The 25,195-nt window shown below is 42.2% G+C and overlaps 1 protein-coding gene across 7 annotated transcripts in view; it reads left to right on the forward strand.

Annotated features, from left to right (window-relative positions):
* The window catches only part of HERC1 (HECT and RLD domain containing E3 ubiquitin protein ligase family member 1), a 213,003-nt gene that overhangs the window by 34,088 nt on the left and 153,720 nt on the right, over positions 1-25,195 (forward strand). For all 7 annotated transcript variants that reach the window (XM_074966104.1, XM_074966100.1, XM_074966102.1 and 4 more), the window contains exons 2-7: positions 7,828-8,783; positions 10,389-10,484; positions 10,980-11,174; positions 13,827-14,138; positions 15,530-15,626; positions 17,496-17,639. In XM_074966104.1, coding sequence (XP_074822205.1) covers positions 7,854-8,783; positions 10,389-10,484; positions 10,980-11,174; positions 13,827-14,138; positions 15,530-15,626; positions 17,496-17,639 — 1,774 coding nt within the window. In that variant the 5' untranslated portion in view covers positions 7,828-7,853. The remainder of the gene's footprint in view (positions 1-7,827; positions 8,784-10,388; positions 10,485-10,979; positions 11,175-13,826; positions 14,139-15,529; positions 15,627-17,495; positions 17,640-25,195) is intronic.

Here is a 25,195-nt window from a genome sequence, read left to right on the forward strand (position 1 = left end):
CAGTGGTTCTCAAACTTTTGTACTGGTTACCCCTTTCACATAGCAAGCCGCTGAGTGTGAACCCCCCTTTATAAATTACCGGTAAAACACTTTTTTTATATATTTAACACCATTATAAATGGTGGGTGCAAAGTGGGGTTTGGGATGGAAGCTGACAGTTCGCGACCCCCGAATGTAATACCTTGTGACCCTCTGAGGCGTCCCGACCCCCAGTTGAGAACCCTTGAGTTACACAATTACACAAACAGAAAACAGTGCTTGTAGCTAGTAAGCACCTTCTAATTGCTGTCATATAGTATCTTTCTTCTAGGTAATTCATCTGTCTAGAAAGAAACTTAAACCCAAATCAGGATTTAAATTACCACTGGACACAAACACCTGCCCCAGTACAATTCAAAATACCGTATTAATGTACTCTGTGAATTCATAATATAGTTAAATGTAGGGCTGTTGATTGATCGCAGTTCACTCACGCAATTAACTCAAATTAGTTGCGATTAAAAAAATTAATTGCAGTTTTATCGCACTGTTAAGTAATAGAATACCAATTGAAATTTATAAAATATTTTGGATGTTTTTCTGCATTTTCATACATATTGTATTCTGTGTTGTAATTCAAATCAAAGTGTATATTTTTGAGTACAAATATTTGCACTGTAAAAATGATAAACAAAAGAAATAGTATTTTTCAATTTACGTCCTACAAGAACTGTAGTGTAATCTTTGTCGTGAAAGTGCAACTTACAAATGTAGATTTTTTTTGTTTCATAACTGCACTCAAAAACAAAACAGTGTAAAACTTCAGAGCCTACAGTTCACTCAGACCTACTTTTTGTTCAGCCAGTCGCTAAGACAAATAAGTTTGTTTACATTTACAAGGAGATACTGCTGCATGCTGCTTATTTACAATGTCACCTGAAAGTGAGAACAGGCATTTGCATGGCACTTTTGTAGCCAGCATTGCAAGGTATTTACGTGTCAGTTTTATGCTAAACGTTCGTATGCCCCTTTATGCTTCGGCCACCATTCCAGAGGACATGCTTCCATGCTGATGATGCTCGTTAAAAAAAGAATGCATGCATTATATTTGTGACTGAACTCCTTCGGGGAGAATTATGTCCCCTGCTCTGTTTTACCTGCATTCTGCCATATATTTCATGTTATAGCAGTCTCGGATGATGACACAGCACATGTTTATTTTAAGAACACTTTCACTGCAGATTTGACAAACGCAAAGAAGGTACCAGTGTTAGATTTCTAAAGATAGCTACTGCATTTGACCCATGGTTTAAGAATCTGAGAGGGAAGAGGTGTGGCATGCTTTCAGAAGTCTTAAAAGAGGAACATTCTGATGCGGAAAATACAGAACCTGAACCATCAAAAAAGAAACTCAACCTTCTGCTGGTGGCATCTGACTCGGATAATGAAAATGAACATGCGCCAGTCTGCTCTGCTTTGGATCGTTATTGAGCAGAATTCGTCATCAGCATGTCCCCTGGAATGGCGGTTGAAGCATGAAGGGACATATGAATCTTTAGCACATCTGGCACGTAAATATCTTGCAACACCAGCTACTACAGTGCCATGAGTATGCAAGTTCTCATTTTCAGGTGACATAAACAAGAAGTGGGCAGCATTATCTCCTGCAAATGTTAACAAGCTTGTTTGAGCAATTGGCTGAACAAGGAGTAGGACTGAGTGGACATGCAGGCTCTAAAATTTTACATTGTTTGATTTTTGAATGCAGTTTTTTGTGCATAATTCTACATATTGTAAATTTGACTTTCATGATAAAGAGATTGCACTACAGTACTTGTATTAATTAGGTGAATTGAAAAATACTGTTTTTTTACAGTGCAAATACTTGTAATCAAAAATAAATATAAAGTGAGCACTGTACACTTTGTATTCTATGTTGTAATTGAAAACATCTAAAACATTTAAATAAAAGGTATTCTATTATTGTTTAACAGTGTGATTAATCGCGCAATTAATTTTTTAATTGCTTGACAGCCCTAATTAAATGTTTGTCACCTTGTTAGGCCCCTCATCAAAATTTGGCACAAGTGACTAGAAATTAGTTACCATTCAAAGTCTCTATTGAATTGTCTATGTTTAATGACTTGGTTTCTGAGCCTATTTTGTATAACGATGATAGTTTTTGTGGTATGGACAACGCTCATTACAGCAAATCTCATAAGGAAAACTAAGAACTCAACTGGTGCAGACCAGATCACTTTCTTTTAAGAGGTGGACTCATCAGGACAAGGTCAGACACATTGTACTGAACCTGTTCTGCAGAACATGGTGTGAACCTTTTTGGGATCCCTAAAAGAAATCCCATTCTGAAGCGTATTTATTACTCATTTGAAATGATACCCATTTTACAAGAATAACAGCAGTGCTTTGAAAACATCTTCCTTTCATATTCAACTTCATGGTTAATTTGAAGTAACAGATCATCAGACTAAAAACATTTTGAGGAAATTGGAGCCCTGGGTCAGCTGTCTTTCTAAGGGTACATTTACACTGCAAAGGCTCCCTTCTCCCAAAAACAGAACAAACAACCCCAATGGCAGCAAGTCTCAGAGCCTGGATCAACTGACTTGGGCTTGAGGGGCTTGTGCTACAGGGCTAAAAATAGTTCCTGCTTGGGCTGGAGGCTGGCCTTTGAAACCTTGTGAGGGGTGTGGGTCTCAGAGCCTGGGATCCAGCCTGAGTGGGAAAATCTATACTGCTATTTGTAGACTTGTAGCACAAGCCACTCAAGTCCAAGTCAGTTGACTTAGGCTGTGAAACTTGCTGCTCTGGTGTGTTTTGGTTTGTTTGTTTCTTTTTTTTTTTTTTTTTTGCGGGGGGGCACATGGATGTACCCTGACACATTCTTTCTAGCTAAAGTTTTGTTTTTGTCTAACTTTTTCAGTGTTTATATCATTCACCTTTAGAGTTAGATTTAGCCCCATTAACTGCCATCTTTCTACTTTCCTGTTAAGAATTTTTCAAAATCGATATTTTTGTCTCCAGAGCCTGAATGTGTCCTCTAAGTCTCCTTATCAATATTATCAGTTTTACACAAATCAAGCCGCCTCCGAATGAAGCCTAAAGCCTGGTATGAGTTCACTGCTCTACCTTTGTAGAGTTCCTTGCAGGATTGAAGTCTGGTTTGAAGATGGCTCTTTATTCGTCTACCCAGGCATTGTGGAGGAGGCATCTTAATTTTATCCATCTAGAGCAAATATTGTCATTTCTGATCAGCAGAAAAATTTAAAGGTGCACTGTACTATATAAACAGAGTAAAAGAATGGACCAAAATGAACATTTGAAAACTTTTTTTTTTTTACCTGTTGGCCGTGCATGTGTTGAACCCCTGTAGTGATTTTAGTGACCCAGAAATGCATGTACAGTGGCTGCTTTTTTTTACTTCTGGTTTCTTTAAAAAAAAGTGGCATAATTTACATTCTGTGCAATGTTTTATGTTTGGACAAAAATTTGTCTTGTGGTTGGCAGGTAATAGTGAAGAATTAAAGAATCTGTCTCACTGCTTTTTAAGGAATGGAGGATGATAGAGTCCTTAATCTAGCTTTAGGCTGCACAACACAGTGCCCGTTCAAATACCAAAATGTGACTAAAAATAACAAGACAATAAAGAAAACAATGCCGGTGTGCTGCATGTGGTGTTTTGTTTATTTAATTATATATTTTTGTATCTATGTCTATATAGAAAATCTTTTAAGCACAGTTGCTCTACACATCTTTCTTCTCCAGAGCTCAACTAGCCCAACTACACTCATAGCCAGAACAGTGCACCATAGGGCCCTTGTTTTATTTCTAATTAACCACTCCTATGAGAAGGACTTACTTTTAAAAAATATCTTTGCCTTCATTTTGGATTGTTTAATCCCAGTCTCTGACAGAGAGCTAGTAAGTTTTCAACCCCAAAAAGAAAAGGGAATATGGTTAGAAAAAACAAATAGAATGTACATCTCTTGATCCATCTTTCCTGGTCTCAAAGTTCAAAGGAATGTGAGGGATTGAAAATGGAAGATACAAAACAGTTAATAATGTGGCCAGAAATGCCCTTAGCCCCTCAAAAATTCCCATGTACTTTACTGCCTTCGCATTGCTTGGGTTGTCAAACCTGTGGTCCAGTCTGGGCGCACTCCCAGATTGTCATGGTTTGCTCCTGCCTTTCATTTATGGGGTTGATGAAAATAGAGACCCTGTGCTAAGCTTGGCATTCTTTTCCTTCATCAAGTGATGCCATTAGTATCCTCTAGTTTATCCTTAGGATGAATTTTTATTTGAGGAGATAATGCTTTTAGATTTCTCACTCACTTCTAATTGCCAAATATTTGTAATTGACCAGAGCATATGGTACTTGATATCCTGAAGGAAATGGCTTTCAGGGGAGAAAAGTGACTGACTGTTCTTCGCCTGGGCACTACTCCACATCTTACTACTGAATTATCAGTTCGGTCCTGGATTTGGCTGTTAAAATCCTGTTTAAATAACGATCATCACACAGGCAGTGTGTGAAAATCCTTGATCCCTCTTCACTTTATTAGCCTTTGCTTCTCTGTCCAAATTTAACAGAACCACAGTAATGCTAAAGTGCAGGATAAATTGTCTAGACCAATGCCTAAGGAAAACTTTGATCATCTGCTTTATCTTTGGGGCTGGTGTCTGGTTGATGACATTGACTCCATCCACCTGTAGTTCACTCACTACTAGTATGCACTGCCAGCACTTTTGTATAATGGTACAGCCAAACACACTCCATGTGTGGGAAAATTAGGCAGATTTTTCTCCAGTGCCATCTGCAGATGGATTAGGTACTCCTCCTGTGACTCACTGTAGATGATTCATCTACTGTGCAATTGACAAATCAGTGCTAGAATGTGACTAAAGCACTGTGCAAATTGAAATGTTTGTACAGTGGAGAATATCTGTGAGCTTCTGTAAGATAGTGTAAATTTTAAATACAGAATGCACCAGCTGGTAACCGTCACTAGGATCCAGGGCTGTCCTATGCTTGGTCTATTCAAGGTGCTTAGTCAGTTTGTTGACATGTTCTGAAATGTAATGCAAAAGCATGTCATGTCATATCTCTCATGGATATTAAAATAACTGGATTGAACCACTTAATACTTGAATACGCTTACATATCATGGCCCTTGAATCCATTACAGATCATTGCCTCAACCCCTTCTGTCAGTGCTGGTGCCATTAGTTTGGGGATTTTGTTTGGATACTAGTTTGTAGAAGCTGAGCCTTTCATGGAAAGTATGTGCTATTGATACGAACAAGATATTCCCCCAGGTTCCAACAATACATTTTGGCCTTCCTGTGACTGCTGTTCTCTCATCCAACACATCAGCAATCTAATAAGGACTCATTTGTATTTTCCTAATGAAAGCTTTCTAGAATCTTCTTATTTTATGGGGAATATAGTAGACCTGTTTTGTGGTGCACACTTTTATCTGAAGGTTGTTAATGCTCTGCTGTTAGATTATCTTCTTACCAGAATGCTAATAGGAGCTGAGCCATCTTTCAAATTTGGATTCGGACAATTTCACATTGTATAATCAACACGTGTTCACAAATTCTGGAACCTGTTTTCACTTATCAAGGTCTCTTAACTTCTATTATCCTGTCTATCATTAAAGATGTGCAGTTATGCTATGTGTGAAATAGCAATGGCTGATGTTTAGAGGAGCAATAAAGAAGTGATAAAAATGTTATATTATCTAATATGAAATTACTCTTCTTTAGTTCTGCTGTGCTGAAGAGGGAAGTTATATAGTAAGGAAACCTCTAGAGTTAGAAACAAAAAGCACCATGTTACTATATTTACATTAAGACCCCTCCCTCTAAAAAGACCCAAAGGCAATCCTGATGGAAACTCTGGCAAGGGTGTGTGTGTGAGAGAGTTTGAGAGTGGAGATGGGGGGTGGGTGGGAAAGGCTGGAACACATGTAGCAGAGCATGCACCATTCATGGCAGTAATTATTATAGAAGTTTTTTGGGAATCTACAACAGAAACAGTAAAAATGGCAAGGGACTGAGTGGCACAGTATATATTTTCTCTGACTTAGCTGCCATCAATGCAGATTCACAGGTAATTCCTCCTCTGCTTGTCAGGCACGTGGCAGCCAGTGGGATAGTGTTTAGTACTCATTAGAGTGGTAAACTTATCTCTGAGCTCCAGGTCACTTCCTGCATTTGAGAAGAGTCCAGAACAAATGTGACTAAATTTTTGTATCTGCTTGGGTTGTTTGGTATTTGTTTCTTTTGACAAGAGTCCTTTGAGTCAGTGTTATGTGTCTTCTGTAGCCCCAAACAGGTATTTTTCCTGCCTTTAGGGAGTTAGTGTGCAAGCTTTCCCGTACACAAAAGGTGTGTGTGGGGGAAGCTACAGAATTACATGCAGTACATATTTATTTGAATATTTAATTTTATTTAGAGTAATGAATCCAGTAATGTGCCCATTTAATACCGTTGAGGTGCTACTGATAAAATCAAAAATAGAATCCAGAGAATAAGGCTATGTACACACTACAGCTTACATCAGTATAAGTTATATGTTGCTCAGGGGTGTGAGTAAGCCATCCCCTTCAGCGATGTAAGTTACATCCACCTAAATGCCGACAGTGCTATGTCGGCAGTAGAGTTTCTTCCGCCAACATAGCTATTGCTGCTTGCAGGGGCTGGAATAATTAAGTCAACGGGAGAGCTCTCTCTCATTGGCTTAGGGCATCTGCACTAGCATTGCTGCAGTGGCACAGCTAGTAGAACTGTAAGCTCTGCAGTGTAGCCACAGCGTAAGTCTGCAAATATGATGAAAGGGCTCTTTGCTGACCCTTACTAATGCATTCACAGCCATTTTGAAAACATTTCTGCAATGATGCCCAGATTCCCACTCTGAAAGGGGACTATTACTTCTAATGGGACTGCTCATAATAGTAAAGTTTAAGGACATGTATGTTTGCAGGATCAGACCCTTTGTTGTGGCATAGACTATTAGGGATGTCCTCAAATCTGTTTCTTCATTCATTGTAGTAGTGGATGTTGCCACTACTACCCTGTTTATTGATACTATTTGATTTCAAGAATGTTAAAGGTTTAAAGAATTGGGAAGTCTTTGTGTTTTGGGGAAAATGAATACAGTTGTCATTAATAGTGCGTGCTTCTATATATTGGACTATGATAATATAAAAACTTCTTGTGCACTAAATGTTTTCATTTTCATGCCTTATCCCCACAGTATACATTTTCAGAGGCAGAATGATTTTGTGAATGTAGCATAGAGTTTGTGTATGATCCCATGCAATTCATAGAACCTCTCTTTGCTTCCGTTTTTATATATGTAAAATGGGGACATATTTGTCTTAGAGGGGGGTAATTACTTTGACTCTAAAGTATCTGGATTAAATTTGTTATAAGAGTGAATAACTTGAGCTATAATGGAGATTCTGACATTTAATTTTTTGTGCAGATTTCTGCCTTTTTGTTAGGGATTATTGATGTGTATTTTCAAATGAGGATCAAAATTAGTCTGCAGAATTTCTGTATACGTTTTTGTATTGCAGTTGGTGGGAACTCTGATGGCTATTTAGGTATCTGAACTTGGGTAGAGGTGCCTAAATTTAGGCACAAACAAATGGAAATCCTTAGCTTCATATATATATGTGTGTGTGTTTGGTTTTGTGTTTTGTGTTGTGTTTTGTTTTGTGTATATATAATATAAAAATGGAGTTGTTTTTAATTGGAGGAACAAGTAATAAGGATGGTTTTGCATATGCCTATAAATCTTTTTTGCATTTCTAGGACTAATGGCAGAAGAATAAACAAAGATGGCAGCTATGGTGCCACCAGTGAAGCTGAAATGGCTTGAACATCTAAACAGTTCCTGGATCACAGAGGACAGTGAATCTATTGCCACTAGGGAGGGAGTTTCTGTCCTGTATTCTAAATTAGTCAGCAATAAGGAAGTAGTGCCCTTGCCCCAACAGGTTCTGTGCCTCAAAGGACCTCAGTTACCAGATTTTGAACGTGAATCCTTATCCAGTGATGAACAGGACCACTACTTGGATGCCCTTCTTAGCAGCCAGCTGGCACTGGCTAAGATGGTGTGTTCAGATTCTCCATTTGCTGGAGCACTTCGAAAACGTCTGCTTGTGTTGCAGCGTGTCTTCTATGCACTTTCTAATAAATATCATGATAAAGGCAAGGTGAAACAGCAACAGCATTCTCCAGAAAGCAGTTCTGGATCAACAGATGTCCATTCTATCAGTGAGCGTCCCAGGTCAAGTACAGATGCTCTGATAGAAATGGGAGTCCGGACTGGACTAAGCTTGCTATTTGCACTACTAAGACAAAGTTGGATGATGCCTGCTTCAGGACCTGGCCTCAGTCTTTGCAATGATGTCATTCATACTGCAATAGAAGTTGTGAGCTCTTTGCCACCCTTATCTCTAGCAAATGAAAGTAAGATTCCACCAATGGGGCTTGACTGTTTATCACAAGTAACGACATTTCTTAAAGGAGTAACTATTCCTAACTCTGGGGCAGATACTTTAGGTCGTAGGCTAGCATCTGAGTTGCTTCTTGGTTTAGCTGCCCAGCGTGGTTCTCTGCGATACCTTCTTGAATGGATAGAGATGGCTCTAGGAGCATCAGCAGTAGTAAATGCTATGGAGAAAAACAAAATACAGCAAAGTCCTGAAGGGATGATCAGTTTTGACTGCTTTATGAATATATTAACACAGATGCGGAGATCTTTGGTATGTATCTAAGACTTCTATTTGGAATTTGATTTTTATTTTGGTTAAATCTTTCATTGTCATTAATTAACAACTTTAAATAAATTCTTACTAATTTGAATCTAAACATATCACCTCAAAACTGAATGGAATATGTATCCATTTTTAGTAGTAGTATAATTGCTTTGAAGGGGTTAGAAATTGGATAGATTATATTCATTAACATCATCTTGTTTGAATCTCTTGTTGCCTACCACTCTCAACCCCCTAAAAAGACAACTAAACAAGAAATCTGACACTTCTCATGTGACAGTACAGAGTATGAAGAACGTACGAATAATTATCCACTTGCAAATACGTTTTATTCCAAAATAAATATAGTAAAAAGTACAAAACTGGGTTTTAAAGTTTGCTTTCTGTTGGACTCGCTTAGTGTTCAAAGTTGTGTAATATACTTGGTTCACTGTTCAAATTTGTGTAGCATGTGACATCCCCACCCTCCTAATTAACCCAGGCGTCTGCTGCTTGTACCTTTGGGAGAAACAGCAAAATTTACAAGCTGTTGTGTAAGTTCTGAACAAGAGTGAAATTGATGCAATTCTTGTAAATTTCATTGTGCTGTTGGCACTTCCGGAGTGAGGTTCCTTTCCCCACTCTGGAATATTCTTTAAAGTCTTGAAATCTCGGGGGGATGTGCAGTCAAAAACCTATCAGGCGTAAGCTTAATATGCACAAACTCAAACGGGGGCAGATTTTTCTCTTAAACTGAAAAACAAAAACCTCTGCCCCGCCCATCTGCTAAAAAACCTAAATTATTAAACCTATTTTGAAAGGGATTAAAAGAATGGGAGAATTGTTTTAATTTTTTTTTGGGTGGGGTGGGGCACAGCACAAAACTAATAAATATACTGCAGAAAATCACTCTTGTATATGCACAGTAATACAGTTGGTCATATGGGTATTTTACAGTTTGTGTCAGCTCTATGTTGAAAGGAGGTGAGCTGACCCAGGGATATATTAGGGACTAGTGCTTTATTTAGGAGGATTTGCATCAGATTCTGAATCAAAGCAGACGCTTTAAAATGCTTGTAATAGTGTTTGTCTTTCAGACCTCATTTATGTGCGATAAATGTACCAGTGAAAGACCAGTGGTTGCATAGAAAACCTCTGCTTATATAAAATTGAAGCTGTCTAATGTGTCTAACTTGTTTTTATGATTAAATATAAAAACATCATTGAAACCATTGGAGGATTTGCATCATACCCAAATAATAGTGTGTGATCTGTGGTTTAAGAGAAAAAGCATTCACCTTAAAAATGCACACAAACTACTACTTTAAAACAGTATTAAGGAAATCAAAACTCAAACTTAAAAATTAACCCACCACTATTTTTGGAGTCGTTAATTAAAAATTAAAAGTCTTATGAATATATTAATTTCCCATGTTATTGTTTAGTTATTCAAAATTAAAACTTGTTTTGGTTATAGACTGATTTCCGAAAACAAATTTGATTTCACTGCACAACTAGAAGAATAAATGCATCAAAAATATGTTGTGTAATGTGCCGTTGCTGTGTGTACTTCTCTCTTTCTGACAACATCACCAATGTTTTTTAAATTTGTAGGGATCATCTGCTGATCGAAGTCAGTGGAGAGAACCAACTAGAACGCCTGATGGTTTATGCTCTCTCTATGAGGCAGCTTTGTGTTTGTTTGAGGAGGTATGTCTTTTAATGAACTTTGAGTTTAGAGTGAAACAGTGCAAAATACAATTCACTTATTTGTTTAGCTCACATTTTTTAAAAGTGAAATTATTAACTTTGTGGTCCTTCCAAGGATATCTAAGTGTTTTACAAACATTTTATGAATTAAGCCTCACACCTATCCTGTGAAATGGAGGGTGGGGAGGGGGGAGAAATCCCCATTTTACAGAAGGAAGACTGAAGCTAAGATACTTGGCCAAGATCATAATGCAACAAGTCTATTGGATGGCTGGGCATTCAACCCATATATCTCTTGACACCCAGGCCTGCATTTTAACCACCAGATGACTGCTAAAAGTCAGTACTGTGCATTAGGTAGAAAATTGAATTAATCAGAATGATGGGAATGTAAGAATACACATGTTGGTTGGCCAATAAGAAAATGTTTTGAAAGTCAACTAAAATTCTTGTTTAGTTACCTTGTTAGTGTTGTTTTTTATTTTATTGCATTAGGTTTGTCGAATGGCATCAGACTATTCTAGAACATGTGCCAGCCCTGACAGTATACAAACTGGTGATGCTCCCATTGTTTCTGAGACTTGTGAAGTGTATGTTTGGGGTAGTAACAGCAGCCACCAGCTGGTAGAAGGAACACAAGAGAAAATACTTCAGCCCAAACTAGCACCAAGTTTTTCTGATGCACAAACTGTGAGTGATTTTTGTAGTGGTATCTAATGTACTATAGTCGTAAACTTAAGAAGATGCATATCATTTTTGAAGTTTTTCCAGTTTTTATACTTTAATAAATAAGATATAAAGAGTTTTTTGTGATTTAGTTTTGACTGTCAAGTCCTAATATTTGAAGAGAGAAAAACATCTGGAAATACATCCTAATTCTTTTTGGGTCTGTGAAGAAACATCATTGTTCTCTATAGTAACACTTAAACATGAATCAATTTTTTCCTAAATGACTGTGAACAGGTGTATAAGTAAATCCTCTAGTTCATTATAAAAGCTGTTTGAAAAGAAGATTATTCTTTGGGTTACTACATTTTTTGTGCTTCACTCTTTACCCCAAAAAAAAGAAAAAAAAAAGTGGCCCTAAAGACCAAAAGATGTTCTAGCTGTTAATATTTATTCTCCATCAATTACTTTCACATCAAGTTTGCTTAGTTTAAAAGTCAAAGCAGGATCTGTCTAACTGCTGATGCAGCAAGCTTGACTAGCTTTTTGTTCTTTCCGTTTTCAGTCATGGATTCTGCTGGCACAACTTAGCACTTCTGTTGATACGTGACACAAAATAGAAAAGTTTGTTCTTTTGCTGCAGTTCTTTTGCTGCTGTGGCTTTGCAATGTTTGTGTAGGTAAAAGCTTGTTTTGGTCACTAGATAAAGATGTGATTATGGTCCAGATTCTGCAGTCAGTTCTGTTGAAGTCAATGGGAATTTTTATATGTCAAAGGACAGTAGGTTCACATCTCTAATAGGGCAGGCTTATGCATCAACATAACTACATTTCAAGCAAATATAATCTACAAAAGAGTAATGTATGTTCTGTGTGTGGTTATTTAAATAATATAGTAAATACCCACACAACATATTTTGTGTGCTGCACAGTTTGTGTGGAAAAATTCCTTCTTGTGTTCTCCAGGTAATCTTATTCTGCCCAGGAACATTTAATCCTTGGTCTAATTGCCCTTAAATACATATTTCTTCTGTGTTTTGTGTATTGTAAATAGTGAATTCATAATAGTATATAGAAGGGACAATTTATCATCAGTTACAGTAAAGCATAACCTACTGTAAATCTATTCCATTAAGTTGTTTCTTTGTTTTTTAACCCTGGAAGCAGGGATGGCTGAGGCAGCAAAGAAATCCATGTCCATTCATGAATCTGACAGAGCTAAAGGAGGCCCAAATCACCCTCGCTAAACTCATGCCAGAGAAAGTCCCTAGTACCTATGTGTTATTTTACTATTCCTGCTTGATTTAGTTTTGTGTGTTTAAGGTGAGAATTACAACTTAAACAATGTGAGTGAAGAGGTGCAAATTACTAGGTAAAATAACTTTATTGGGGTGTATTTATATTATCTATGTAGCAAGAAAATAGCTTTATTTTGGAATTTAAGAATGCTTTTAATTTAAGATTTACAGAAGATCAACTTAACCTGCGTTCCCATAGCTCGTTCAAGTCCAAACGCTCCTTAATTTTTAGTTTGCATTATCGCAAAAAGAACGAGGAGTACCTATGTCACTAACAAATTTATTTGGGCATAAGCTTTCGTGGGCTAAAACCCACTTCATCAGATGTATGCAGTGGAAAATACAGTAGGAAGATAGATAGATACACGCGCGCGCGCACACACACACAGAGAACATGAAAAATGTGTGTTGCCATACCAACTCTAAAGACACTATTCAATTAAGGTGGGCAATTATCAGCAGGAGGGAAAAAAAACTTTTGTAGTGATAATCAGGATGGCCCATTTCAAACAGTTGACAAGAAGGTGTGAGTAACAGTAGGGGAAAAAATTAGTATGGGGAAATAGTTTTTACGTTGTGTAATGACCCATCCACTCTGTCTTTATTCAAGCCTAATTTAATGGTGTCCAGTTTGCAAATTAATTCCAGTTCTGCAGTTTCTCGTTGGAGTCTGTTTTTGAAGTTTTTTTGTTGAAGGATTATGACTTTTAGGTCTGTAATTGAGTGACCAGGGAGGTTGAAGTGTTCTCTGACTGGTTTTTGAATGTTATAGTTCTTGATGTCTGATTTGTGTCCATTTATTCTTTTGCGTAGAGACTGTCCGGTTTGGCCAATGTACATGGCAGAGGGGCATTGCTGGCACATGATGGCATATATCACATTGGTAGATGTGCAGGTGAATGAGCCTCTGGTGGTGTGGCTGATGTGATTAGGTCCTATGATGGTGTCCCTTGAATAGCTATGTGGTCAGAGTTGGCAACGGGCTTTGTTCCAAGGATAAGTTCCTGGGTTAGTGTGGGTTTTTTTTTTTTTTTTTTTGGTGGTGTGTGGTTGGTGGTGAGTATTTGCTTCAGGTTGGGGGGCTGTCTGTAAGCGAGGACTGGCCTCGCTTACCAAGATCTCCCTGGTCAGCCAGTTACAGAACTAAAAGTCGCAGTTCTTCAACAAATAACTTCAAAAACAGACTCTCTAAGGTTCCACAAGTACTCCTCGTTCTTTTTGCTGATACAGACTAACACAGCTACCACTCTGAAAATTATCACAAAAGGGAACCATGAAGGAATACAGCATTCTGTTAAAAGTACAAACTTTAAGCTTTGCTCTAATGTATTTATCTAATGCATTTCCTTTTGTAATATTTTTACCTTTTTTGCTTATAGATTGAAGCTGGACAATATTGTACTTTTGTCATTTCCACGGATGGTTCTGTCAGAGCCTGTGGTAAAGGCAGCTACGGGCGGCTAGGACTTGGTGACTCCAATAACCAGTCCACACTGAAAAAATTGACTTTTGAGCCTCACAGGTCTATTAAAAAGGTATCCTCTTCAAAAGGATCTGATGGTCACACTTTAGCATTTACCACAGAGGGGGAAGTCTTCAGCTGGGGTGATGGTGACTATGGAAAACTGGGACATGGAAATAGCTCAACACAGAAATATCCCAAACTTATTCAGGGTCCTTTACAAGGAAAGGTATGTTTTATGTAATGGAATGTCTTTTTGTTTTCATGCCTTTTTAATTCAATGCTGTTATTTCCATAAGGGTTCAAATATTTCAATTTATATGCAAGATTACTCTTTTGGGGAGGCTAGAAGGGTAGAAGTTCCCTGTTTCAGCTAAGCACTTAAACATGCACTCAGCTTTAGTCGTGAGTAGTTCCTTTGGTGGTCAGTGGGTCTAACTCATGTGATTAAGTGCTTTGTTGAACTGGTACCTAATTTCAGAAGATTACTGATCTTTTTAGTTACATGTAATAATTTTAACACAGAATCCTTAACACTGACAGTGCTTTTCCTTTTCAGAGTTCATTAGTTAATCCTCATAACTCCTTGGTGAAGTTGATTAATATTGTATTATTCCCATTTTTTCTAATGAAGAAACTGAGTGAGAGGCTGAATGACTTGTCAAGGCCACAGACGGAGTCAGTTGTAGAGCCAGGAGTAGCACATGGAAGTTTCTCCTGTCAGTTCTCTCTCAGTATTAAATGGCAATACATACCACTTTAAGTGATTTTTTTTTAAAGTGACTCTCTTGAGATGATTAAGATGAGCCACTCTTACAACTGCCGTACATGTGGGGGGCAGTGGGTTGGAAAGGAACAGGCGCAGTGGTGAGCTGGAGCTGGTTCGCACCTGTTCGCATGAACTGGTTGTTAAATTTTGAACCGGTTGTTAAAGGGGTGGGCAAACTCTGGCTTGTGGGCCACATGCGACCCGCGGGACCGTCCTGTCCGTCCCGCCTGAGCTCTCGGCTGGGGAGGCTTCCCTGTGAATTTTTACTCACCCGTCGGCACTCTGAGCCTTCAGCGGCAGGTCCTTCACAGTTCCCAGACCCTGAAACAGATTGGTCCATCCAGAAGAAGGTGGTGCAATATTCATAAGAGGGTCTTACAGGGTGGAAGTGAGCCTTTTCATGCTTTACACTATAATAGCTCTTGGTTTGCACCTGTAGGGAATAAGGCAGATGACAGCTGGGTGTGGGTTTTCCTCCCTTTTCCCATTTACTGCTGCCAGACTAGGTTGCCTTGCAGGCATTATCCAGTTTAAATTACTTCTGTTTAAGCTTGCTTGATAAATAAAAGTTGCGGCCACATGGCCAAATTTCAGATTTTTGTCTTTCTTAGTTTCCCCCCTGCCATTTGCAAATGCCTGTTAAATACTAAAAGAGAGTTTGTAACTATAATTTAATGAACAAGATATATTTTATGGGGGCAAAAAAATGGATCTGTAATACAGTAGTCCAATGTTCTTACTGAAGGCAAACTTTCATAACCCTGTTCCTTGGTGACTCAAAATTCTGTATGATTCTACTACTTGCAACAGCTTCAGTTTTAGAAATGTCATTTTCTTTGCATGTAATGTAGGTAGTTGTATGCGTGTCAGCTGGATACAGACACAGTGCTGCTGTTACAGAAGATGGAGAATTGTATACTTGGGGTGAAGGAGACTTTGGAAGACTAGGTAATTTCAAAATTCCTTGTATGAAATTGACATGACCTGTTGCTTTTGAAAAGGGCATATGTTCAGTAATGATCCTACACATTTATTCAGATTTTTTTCCTTGTATATTAGGGTTTCTAAAGTTTTCATATTTACTTTGCAAAATTAACTATTACATGTCTGATTGTTTTCAAAAAGCATGCTTCTCCCAGTGCTCCAAACTGTCCCCTATGCCTTCCTTGGTAACAAAACCCCCATACTTCAAATACTCCAGCTTCCTCAACAACTTCTGTAATAATAAAAACTCAGAACAAAAAACCTTTGTAGAACATTGCAAAATTAAAATGTAGGTCAAGTTTGTCATAAAGTATTTTGGGTTCTTAAGTGGTAGGATTACATACAGAAAGGACCAACTGGAAGTTAGAAATGTTGTGGCCAACTGTATACATACTCATGGGGGAAATGGAGAGGGAAGAAAAGATTTCTGTTTCTTGAGTGAGGGTAAGTGTACTGTAGTCATATTTCTCTTTCCTTTGGTTTGTCTGATTTTGAATTTTCTACTTTTTTATAGTTATTTGGGCTATAACTAGGTGACTGATTTTTTTTCTATTGAACTGTTAATATTAATATTAATGGTTTGCTGTATGTAATTGTTTATGGTAAAGAGATTATTATAGATAAAAGTTTACCTCTACTAATTCTTAAAAGTTAAAACAGTAGCACTCTAGGAGTTACCATCTTAAGAAGGGTTAATGGTGATTTTCGCGCTTGGTGAGCAAATTAAAATTTGTATGTTCTATGTTAATTTTGTTAAATGGAAAACATACTTTTCTGTGTTTTGAAATTTCACAGTGTATGCAAATAAGTTATTAAATTTTTTTCACTGCAATTTTTATCAGGAAAAAGGTGCTCAAATTACAGTATCACTAGAACCTTATTAATTCACACTGATTAGAGTGATCCATTATGAATTACTGAACTTTGCAAAATAATAAGTGAGAAAACAATTAAAACCAGTATGCTGCATCTAAAACGTATTTCATTCATTTGACTATTTTTCAGTTTTTGTCCTATGCCAGATCAGATCTGGGGTAATGTAGCTTTCCTCCCAGCGGGTAGCAAAAGCAGAACACAGTTGGTACATTTAAGGTTTATTGGATACCAGGTTTCAGTTGTTCCTGTTTCCAGTAGGTGCTGCTCTGAGGCTCAGGTCTTTTTGCTGCTAGATTTTAGAAAATCAGTCTCATGTTCAGTCGTATTGCTCTATTTTCTCCAGATAAGGAAGATCATAGCATCTATTTAGTTTATGCTATAGTCCCACAGTCCTCTTGGCTTTCAAAAGTTTACCTGGACCCGAAGTGGGCCGAACATATTCCTGGATTTGCTGTTCTGATTCAGAGATCAGTGTTTCAGGCTACTCATCTTGGGTAGTTCTCTGTTCAGTGGCTTTCTGTGATGCTTACCTGCACGCACTGATTTTTTTAAGGTCCACATTCAGGGAAGTCACTTACCCTATGAGACCACTACCTTTTGGGCTAGCTACAACCCAGCATTAGAAAGGGTACGTTATCCCCATCTAGCCTAGTTTTGGTGACACAAATCTAATTAGTGGGTAAGAAATTTCCCTAAATTATGATGCTTCATAATGCACTAGTAAATGTTCTGTAGTACATTTTGTAAAAATAATGAAGGGATGGTAATTTGAGACCTTACTACAGAACTTTTCTATTAAATCATTGCTGAGAAGTAAGCAGAAACATAAAATTTTTGTGTCAATTACAAGGTGATGAATTAGCAAAGTTCTATTGTGCATTATAATTACAGATGTATCTTAAAATTCATAAACAGGAGGAAGGAAACATATCAAAATACATTTTTTGTTTTTCCAAGGTCATGGTGACAGCAATAGCCGTAACATTCCAACTTTAGTAAAAGACATTAGCAATGTAGGAGAAGTTTCCTGTGGCAGTTCACACACAATAGCGCTATCCAAAGATGGAAGAACAGTATGGTCATTTGGAGGAGGAGATAATGGTATGTAAAAACTAAAATCTTAATAATAATTAACATGGGTCATTTGTGATCTGAAATATGATGAAGTATTTCTACATTTTTGAAAAATCTGTTGCACATCAAATGGACTGAGTTGTTATCCACAGAGGAGCTAAAAGGAGGATTGGTGAGATGCTGAGGTAAAAGGTTGTTTGTAGATGCAAATATCTTGTGAAATTGTGTAAAGATACAGAAAGGAAGATTGTAATTAAGCAGAAGGACTTGTTCAGGGGTGTAAGAGGAGATTTAAGTTCATGTGATAAGTTGAGGCAAGTCCATGAAGAGTTTTTTAAAAAAAAAAAAAATTTGTATGTATTGATTTTTACCATACAGTTCAATTATAATGTCTTTTAGTGTGAGAGATTTGTAAAACTACAAGATCTGCATGATTTTACCTGACCTTACTGAAGTAGCATTGTACAGTGATTATAGCACAGGACTGGGTCTCTGAAGTCATAATCCAGGTTGCTGTGTGATCTTGTATAGAGAAATTAAGTAACATGCCCATCAGTTTCCATATATTTAATATACTTATAATGAGATTCACCCATTTTTTTTTGGGAAACACATTGGAATTAAGCTACATAAGTTTTTTCTATTATTTTTATTTTATTTTATTTTTTTATTGCTGTGCATGTCAATATGGCTGTGTATGAAAGGTCAGAATCTAATCTGCGATTTGTAGGTGGAATAACTTCTTGTCAGAAGATATAGGGAAACTAAGATGTATTTCACAATCTTCATTATGGGCTTCAAATCCAATACATTTTGGTGTAACATTCTTCAGTACAAGTATCCTTTATGCATTTACATCCTATGGAAGTGATCACTATTAGCTCAATTACCATTCCATATGATTCCAGCCAGAGTACAGTCCATGTACTTTGACTTCTTTATTTTATTTGGTAATTCTTAAGACAAAAATGATATAGTGAAGTCAATGCACAAATATAAGAATAAGTTTTAATATTAGAACGTAGACTTTGTGTAAAAATGGACTAAAAGTTTATCATGTCTGCAAATATGTAGAATGAAATATTTAAAGGTAGTGTAAAGTTTTTTTCAAGTTCGTTCACTTTTTCATCTCATGTGACTCCTGAGCCATGAAGTTCTACTTCTGTTTTATTTGTTTTTGTCAAAACTTTTAATGTTTTTTTTTTATATATATTTGGAATAGTTGCTGTCACTACCACATCTCTCAGGAAAAGCTGGAATAAGAGAGACTCAGACTCTGCCATCTCCTGTCTTTACAGCTCTTTCAGTGCCAGAAGTGCAAATAGGATTCCTCTCTATTAAGCTTTTCTGCTTACTCACTGTCTTCGTTAGAGCAGTTGGATTTGTTAAGATTAAAGCTGTTACTTTGCCACCTCCTAGTGCAGTGTGTGTGGAAGGTGAAAAAGCTCAGAGCAGCAGCTCATATTGCCGTCAGTGATTAATAGAGCTAGTTGGGAACTAGAACTTTCATTACATAGGGAATTCTGACCCCGGGGCAGGGGGGAGGGGAGGGGAGGAGGAATTGTTCCAAATTGGAATGAAAACCAAAATGTCCTGTAAAATTCAGGAAATTTTCTATGCAAGACCATTGAAATGTTTCATTTTGACTTTAATATTACATTAAAATATTAAATGATACACAATATACACATTGAATATAATATATACATATATTAAAATATTGATTTTAATATATGTATATATTATATTCAAATATAAGTCCAAACAAAATGAATGAAAATGTTTTGATGATGTTGAAATGAAAGGTTTTTGTCTCCTTTTTCCTGTAGAAAACTTTGTCAAAATGAACATGTTCCACAAAACATTTTGGTTTTTGTGAAACTGCATATTTTGATGGAAAACTGTTCCTTCAAAAAATGTTCAGCCACCCCTATTGATTAACACATATTCATGGAATTCTTTATATTGCTCTGATTGGTTGGTGCTGGTTAGTGAGTCATGCCCTCCTTAATGCGGAGGGGGGTTCGTAGGGGAGCCTGGATCCTCTCACTCTACTGGGCTCCAATCCAGAGCCATGCAAGGATTACCACGGGTCTAGCACCTAGGAGCGCCTTAAGTCTGCACTCCCTGGGCCTTTTCCTTATCACCCACTCTCTATAATCCAAGTTCTTCTTCGAGTGCTCGTTCACGTCCATTCCACATTAGGTGTGCGCGCGCTGTGTACATGAGTGTCAGAAACTTTTTCCCTTAGCGGTTCCCGTCAGGCCGGTGGGCCCCCTGAGTGGCGCCACTGCGCCCCGCATATATATCCCCGCTGGCCTGACCCCCTCCAGTTCCTTCTTACTGTCCATGGTGGTGTTGGAACAACCCCCCCCCCTTCTCTCTCATAGAAGAGCAGTCCCTTAGCCTGAGAGTAGCTGTTTTCAGTTCGTTTACATATAGATTGTGAACACTTAAGTGATTAGGTGTTTGGAGGTCTCCAGCACTGGCCGCGGGGCGTACCGCCGGCTCACGGCTTCAAGGCTTGCACCACGTGCCACAAACCTATGCCAGTTAGTGACCCGCATGACTCGTGTCTACGTTGCCTGGGGGACGGACATCAAACTGAAAGGTGTAGGATTTGCAAGGCGTTCAAGCCAAGGACAAGGAAAGAAATAGACTTTCGCCTAACGCAACTGTTGATGGAGGCTGCATTGCAGCTGCCGGGCCCGGAGCACCAAACACTGGCTCAGGCTTCCTTGGTGCATAGTGCCCCGGAGCCGTCTGGAGACCCGGCCCCGGAGCGCCAGACTAGGCCCCGGCACCGATGGTCCTCCCCGGTGCGGCCCCTGGTGCAGCCTAAAGGAAGGCATGGTCATTCCCCGCACAGGAGGCTGGCGCCTCCCAAGGCACTGAGCACTGACCAAGAGCGGGAAGGCCGCGGTACCGGCGCTGACACAGGCGGTCCCAGTGGCACAAGCCCCACTGAGCCCAGAACTAAGTGAGCTCAGTGCGGATGATGGGCTCGAGGGCATAACAGATCAGCCCTCTATGCCTGGCACCTTTTGAGGCTGCAAAGGACTTCATCGAGCTGTCGGCGGCGAGCCCCCTCCCATATGTGGAGAACCCTCTGGCACCCATGCCTCGGGCGCTGTCGAGGGGTAAGCCAGCAATGGTGTGCCGCTCAAAGACACCGTCCTGGCACCGCTCCCGGAGTTGGTCCCGGTTGAGCTCCGACTCCGCAGACTTGCACTTGCCAGCGGCCCAGAAGGAGGTTGCGGCACCGACAGCGGATCGACGCGAAGAAGCACCAGGAAGGGCACAAAGCTCTCCAGCACTGCCCAGAGACTGGCACCGGGAGGAGTTGAGACAGCCCTCGCCAGAGGTCTCCCGTAGACGGTCCCGGTCCAGGGAACGCTGGTGCTGGTCCCGGTCCCGCTCAGCCAGGAGCCGCTCATTCTCCCATCAGTGCTGATCGTTGGCACTGCCATGGCCTTCGCGATTGCTGTTGCCGCAGTCCGGCGTCGGCTCCAGCCGCTATAGCTACCCACACCAGGGCCCGGACAGCAGGGACCCTCCGGGGAGCTGGCAACCTCAATGGGGGCCGCCAGGCCATTGGCCCTTCTGGACCCCCTGGGCCTATCAGGAGTGCCAAGGGACCCCGTCCAGGTCAGGTTACTTGGTGCAGAGGTCCCGGTCCCCGCACCGACGCCAGACGGTGCCAGAGGCAACAGTATCCAGGCCTCCAGCATCCCCCCAGCTTAGACTGGAGAGTCTGGCACCGAGCCCGGTGCTGTCCCATGGACTCCTGCCCCGGCCTGAGCCGGGGGCCCCTGCCACAGGAGATGGGGAGCAGGAGGACCAACCAGAGGGGATCGAGCAGTAACTAACCTCCTTGTCTTCCCCTGATGAGGCGGTGGTGGGTACAGAGGTATCCGGCCCTCCACCAATAGACCATAGAGCCCACCAGGAACTGCTGCGCAGAGATGCCCAAAATTTGGGGTTGCAGGCTGAGGAGACGGTTGAGCAGGAGGACCCCATGGTGGACATTTTGAGCCCCGAAGGGCCATCCAGAATAGTGCTCTCGCTCATTAAGACCATTCAGTCTAACTATAAGACTATATGGCAGACCCCAGCCTCCAGTTCTTCAACGGCTAAAGGAGTGGAGCATAAATACTTTGCCCCAGCTAAGGGCTATGAGTTCCTATTCTGCCACCCGAGTCCATGCTCCCTAGTGGTTTTGGTGGTGAACGAAAGGGAGTGCCATGGACAGCAAGCCCCTAAGGCCAAGGAAGCAAAACGCCTGGACCTTTTTGGTAGAAAGGTGTACTCATCTGGGGGCCTTCAGTTGAGGATTGCTAACCAGCAGGCCATCCTCAACCGGCACAATTTCAACTCCTGGGTGGCAGTGGGGAAGTTTAAGGACAAGCTCCTGCAAGGTTCCCAACAGAAGTTCACGGCCCGGGTGGACGAGGGCAAGGCAGTAGCCAAGACCTCTCTCCAGGCCTCCTTGGATTTGGCAGACGTGGCAGCTAGAACAATCGCATCAGGGGTGGTCATGAGGCGCTCGGCGTGGCTCCAGGAGTCAGGGCTGCCCCCCGAGGTCCAGAATACGCTCCAGGACCTCCCCCTTCGAAGGGTCCAGGCTCTTCTCGGATCAGAAAGACGCGAGGCTTGCATAGCCTCAAGGACTCGCGGGCTACGCTCAAGTCGCTGGGTATGCACACCCTAGCGACCCAGAGGAAGCCCTTTAAGCCGCAGCCTCCCCCTCAGCGCTAGTACCAGCCTCGCCACAGGCATGAGCCTTACCGTAGGTGAGGCAGGGATAACAGGCGATGGCGCAACAACAATAATAACAATAATGTGCCGGGCCAGAACCAAGGCCAGCACAAACCCCAGCTGGGCACTAAGCCAGGCTTTTGAAGGTGCGCTTGAGGACAGCGTACCAGACCAGTCACCGGATCCGTCCCTTTGTTTCCTGAACCGCCTGTCCCGTTTCTCCCGTGCGTGGTCCACCATTACGCCGGATCGTTGGGTCTTACGCACGGTGCGGAACGGATACGCGCTGCAGTTTGCCTCCCCCCACCCCACCCCCCCTTCCCCGTCCCTCTTCAAGGACCCCTCTCACAAGCATCTCCTAGAGGAGGAAGTCTGCTCGCTGCTATGGGGGTGGGGGCGGTAGAGGCGGTGCTTCACAGCCTAAGGGGAAAAGGGATCTACTACCAGTACTTTCTCATCCCCAAGGCCAAAGGGGGCCTTCGCCCAATCCTAGACCTGCGCGGGCTCAACAAATTCCTGGTCAAGGCCCGGTTCCTCATGGTCTCTCTGGGCACCATCATCCCTTCCCTGGATCTGGGGGACTGGTACGCCGCCCTCAACATGAAGGATGCGTTCTTTCATATCTCCATTTTCCCAGCACATCGGCGGTTCCTACGCTTCACCATGGGCCAAGAACATTATCAGTTTGTGGTTCTTCCGTTCGGTCTAGCCACGGCCCCAAGGGTGTTCACGGAGTGCATTGCGGTGGTGGCGGCCTTCTTACGAAGGCAGAGAATCCGGGTGTACCCGTACCTCGACGACTGGCTCCTGGTGGGCCGATCCGAGGCAGAGGTACGGGGCCATGTGGAGGTGACCCTGAGATTGTTCCATGAGCTGGGGCTCCTGGTCAACATCCCCAAGTCCATGCTCGTACCCACACGGAGAGTGGAATTCATAGGGGCGGTCCTGGACTCGGTGCAGGCCGGGGCAAGCCTTCCGGTATCCCGATTCTGGGCTATCCAACAGGCAGTGGCCTCCCTGCGCCAGTTTCCAACAACAACGGCCAGATGCTGCCTGTGGCTGCAGGGCCACATGGCAGCATGCACGCACGCACGTGGTCAGGCATGCCAGCCTGAGACTCAGGACTCTGCAGGTGTGGCTCGCTCAGGTGTACCGTCCAGGCAGGGACCCCCTGGACTTGGTAGTGACAGCCCCAAGGGATGTGCTGGACTCCCTGCTGTGGTGGCAGTCCCAGCCTGTGGTTTGCGAAGGCATCCCCTTTGCCGCCCCACTTCCGGACCTGACGCTGATGACGGACGCGTCAGACCCGGATGGGGGGCTCACCTGGGGACCTCATGACTATGGGGTTGTGGTCCGAGGCAGAGCGGTTGCTCCATATCAACATGAAGGAGCTCAGGGCGGTTTGTCTCGCCTGCCAGACCTTTCATGCCACTCTGAGTGGTTGCAGCGTGACAGTTCTCACAGACAACACTACTGCCATGTTTTATATAAACAAGCAGGGCAGGGCTCGTTCCTCGCCACTCTGCTCTCCTTCTTTGGGACCTTGGGATGCCTCGAGGTGAATCGCATGGGCTATGCAATCTCCCGGGAGTGCAGATCGAGCTGGCGGACTCCCTCAGCAGGTCATACTGCATGCACGAGTGGACGCTCTGGGCGGACGTCATGCTTTCGCTCTTCCGCAGGTGGGGGTTTCCCCGGGTAGATCTGTTTGCCATCAGGGCCAATGCCCAGTGCCCGCGGTTCTGCTTGTTCGGGGCCACAGCCCGGGCTCACTTGCGGACACGTTTGCGATCCTGTGGAGAGGGAGCTTGATGTATGCCTTTCCCCTGCTCCCCTTGGTGCACAAGGTCCTGCTCAAGGTGCGCAGGGACAGGGCGGCGGTGATCCTCATCGCCCCAGCCTGGGTCTGCCAACACTGGTACACATCGCTCCTAGAGCTGTTGGTAGACGCCCCAGTAGTCCTGCCCTTACGCTGGGACCTAATTACTCAGGACGGCGGGCGGCTTCTCCACCCCGACCTGCAGTCACTGCACCTGACTGCGTGGAGGGTCTGTGGCTAGACGCCCTGGAGAGCCAGTGCTCCCTTCCTGTGCAGCAGATTCTGCTTGGCAGTAGAAAGCCCTCTACCAGGGCGGCCTATATGGCCAAGTGGAAAAGGTTCTCGTGTTGGTGTGAACCCCAACAGGTGCGGCCGGGCCAGGCCCCGGTGCAGGCCATTCTGGAATACCTCCTGCACCTCAAGCAGCAAGGGCTAACCCCATCCTCAGTCAGAGTGCACCTGGCGGTCATCTCCGCCTTCCATCCGGGGTTCTTGGGGGCTTGGTTTTTTCCCACCCAGTGGTGGGACGGTTCCTTAAAGGGTTGGAGAGGGTGTTTCCGTACTCCCGCCCCCCAGTCCCTCCATGGAACCTTAACCTGGTCCTTTCTAAACTCATGAGACCCCCTTTCGAGCCCCTCGCTACCTGTTCTCTTCTCCAACTTTCCTGGAAGGTGGCGTTTCTGGTTGCCATTACCTCAGCCAGAAGGGTGTCTGAACTGAGGGCCCTCACCTCTGAGCCACCATACACAGTATTTCACAAGGACAAGGTGCAGCTCCGGCCACACCCCAAGTTCCTCCCTAAGGTGGTGTCCCAGTTCCATCTGGGCCAGGACACTTGTCTGCCGGTGTTTTTCCCGAAACCCCATACGGACCCGAGTCACTGCAGCTTGCACACCTTGGATGTGCGTCGAGTGCTGGCGTTCTATTTGGAGCGCACCAAGCCCTTTTGCAAATCCGCACAGTTGTTTGTGGCTGTGGCCGAGAGGTTAAAAGGCCTCCTAGTGTT

The sequence above is a fragment of the Natator depressus genome, chromosome 10, assembly GCF_965152275.1.
Source record: "Natator depressus isolate rNatDep1 chromosome 10, rNatDep2.hap1, whole genome shotgun sequence".
Classification (NCBI taxonomy): Eukaryota; Metazoa; Chordata; order Testudines; family Cheloniidae; genus Natator; species Natator depressus.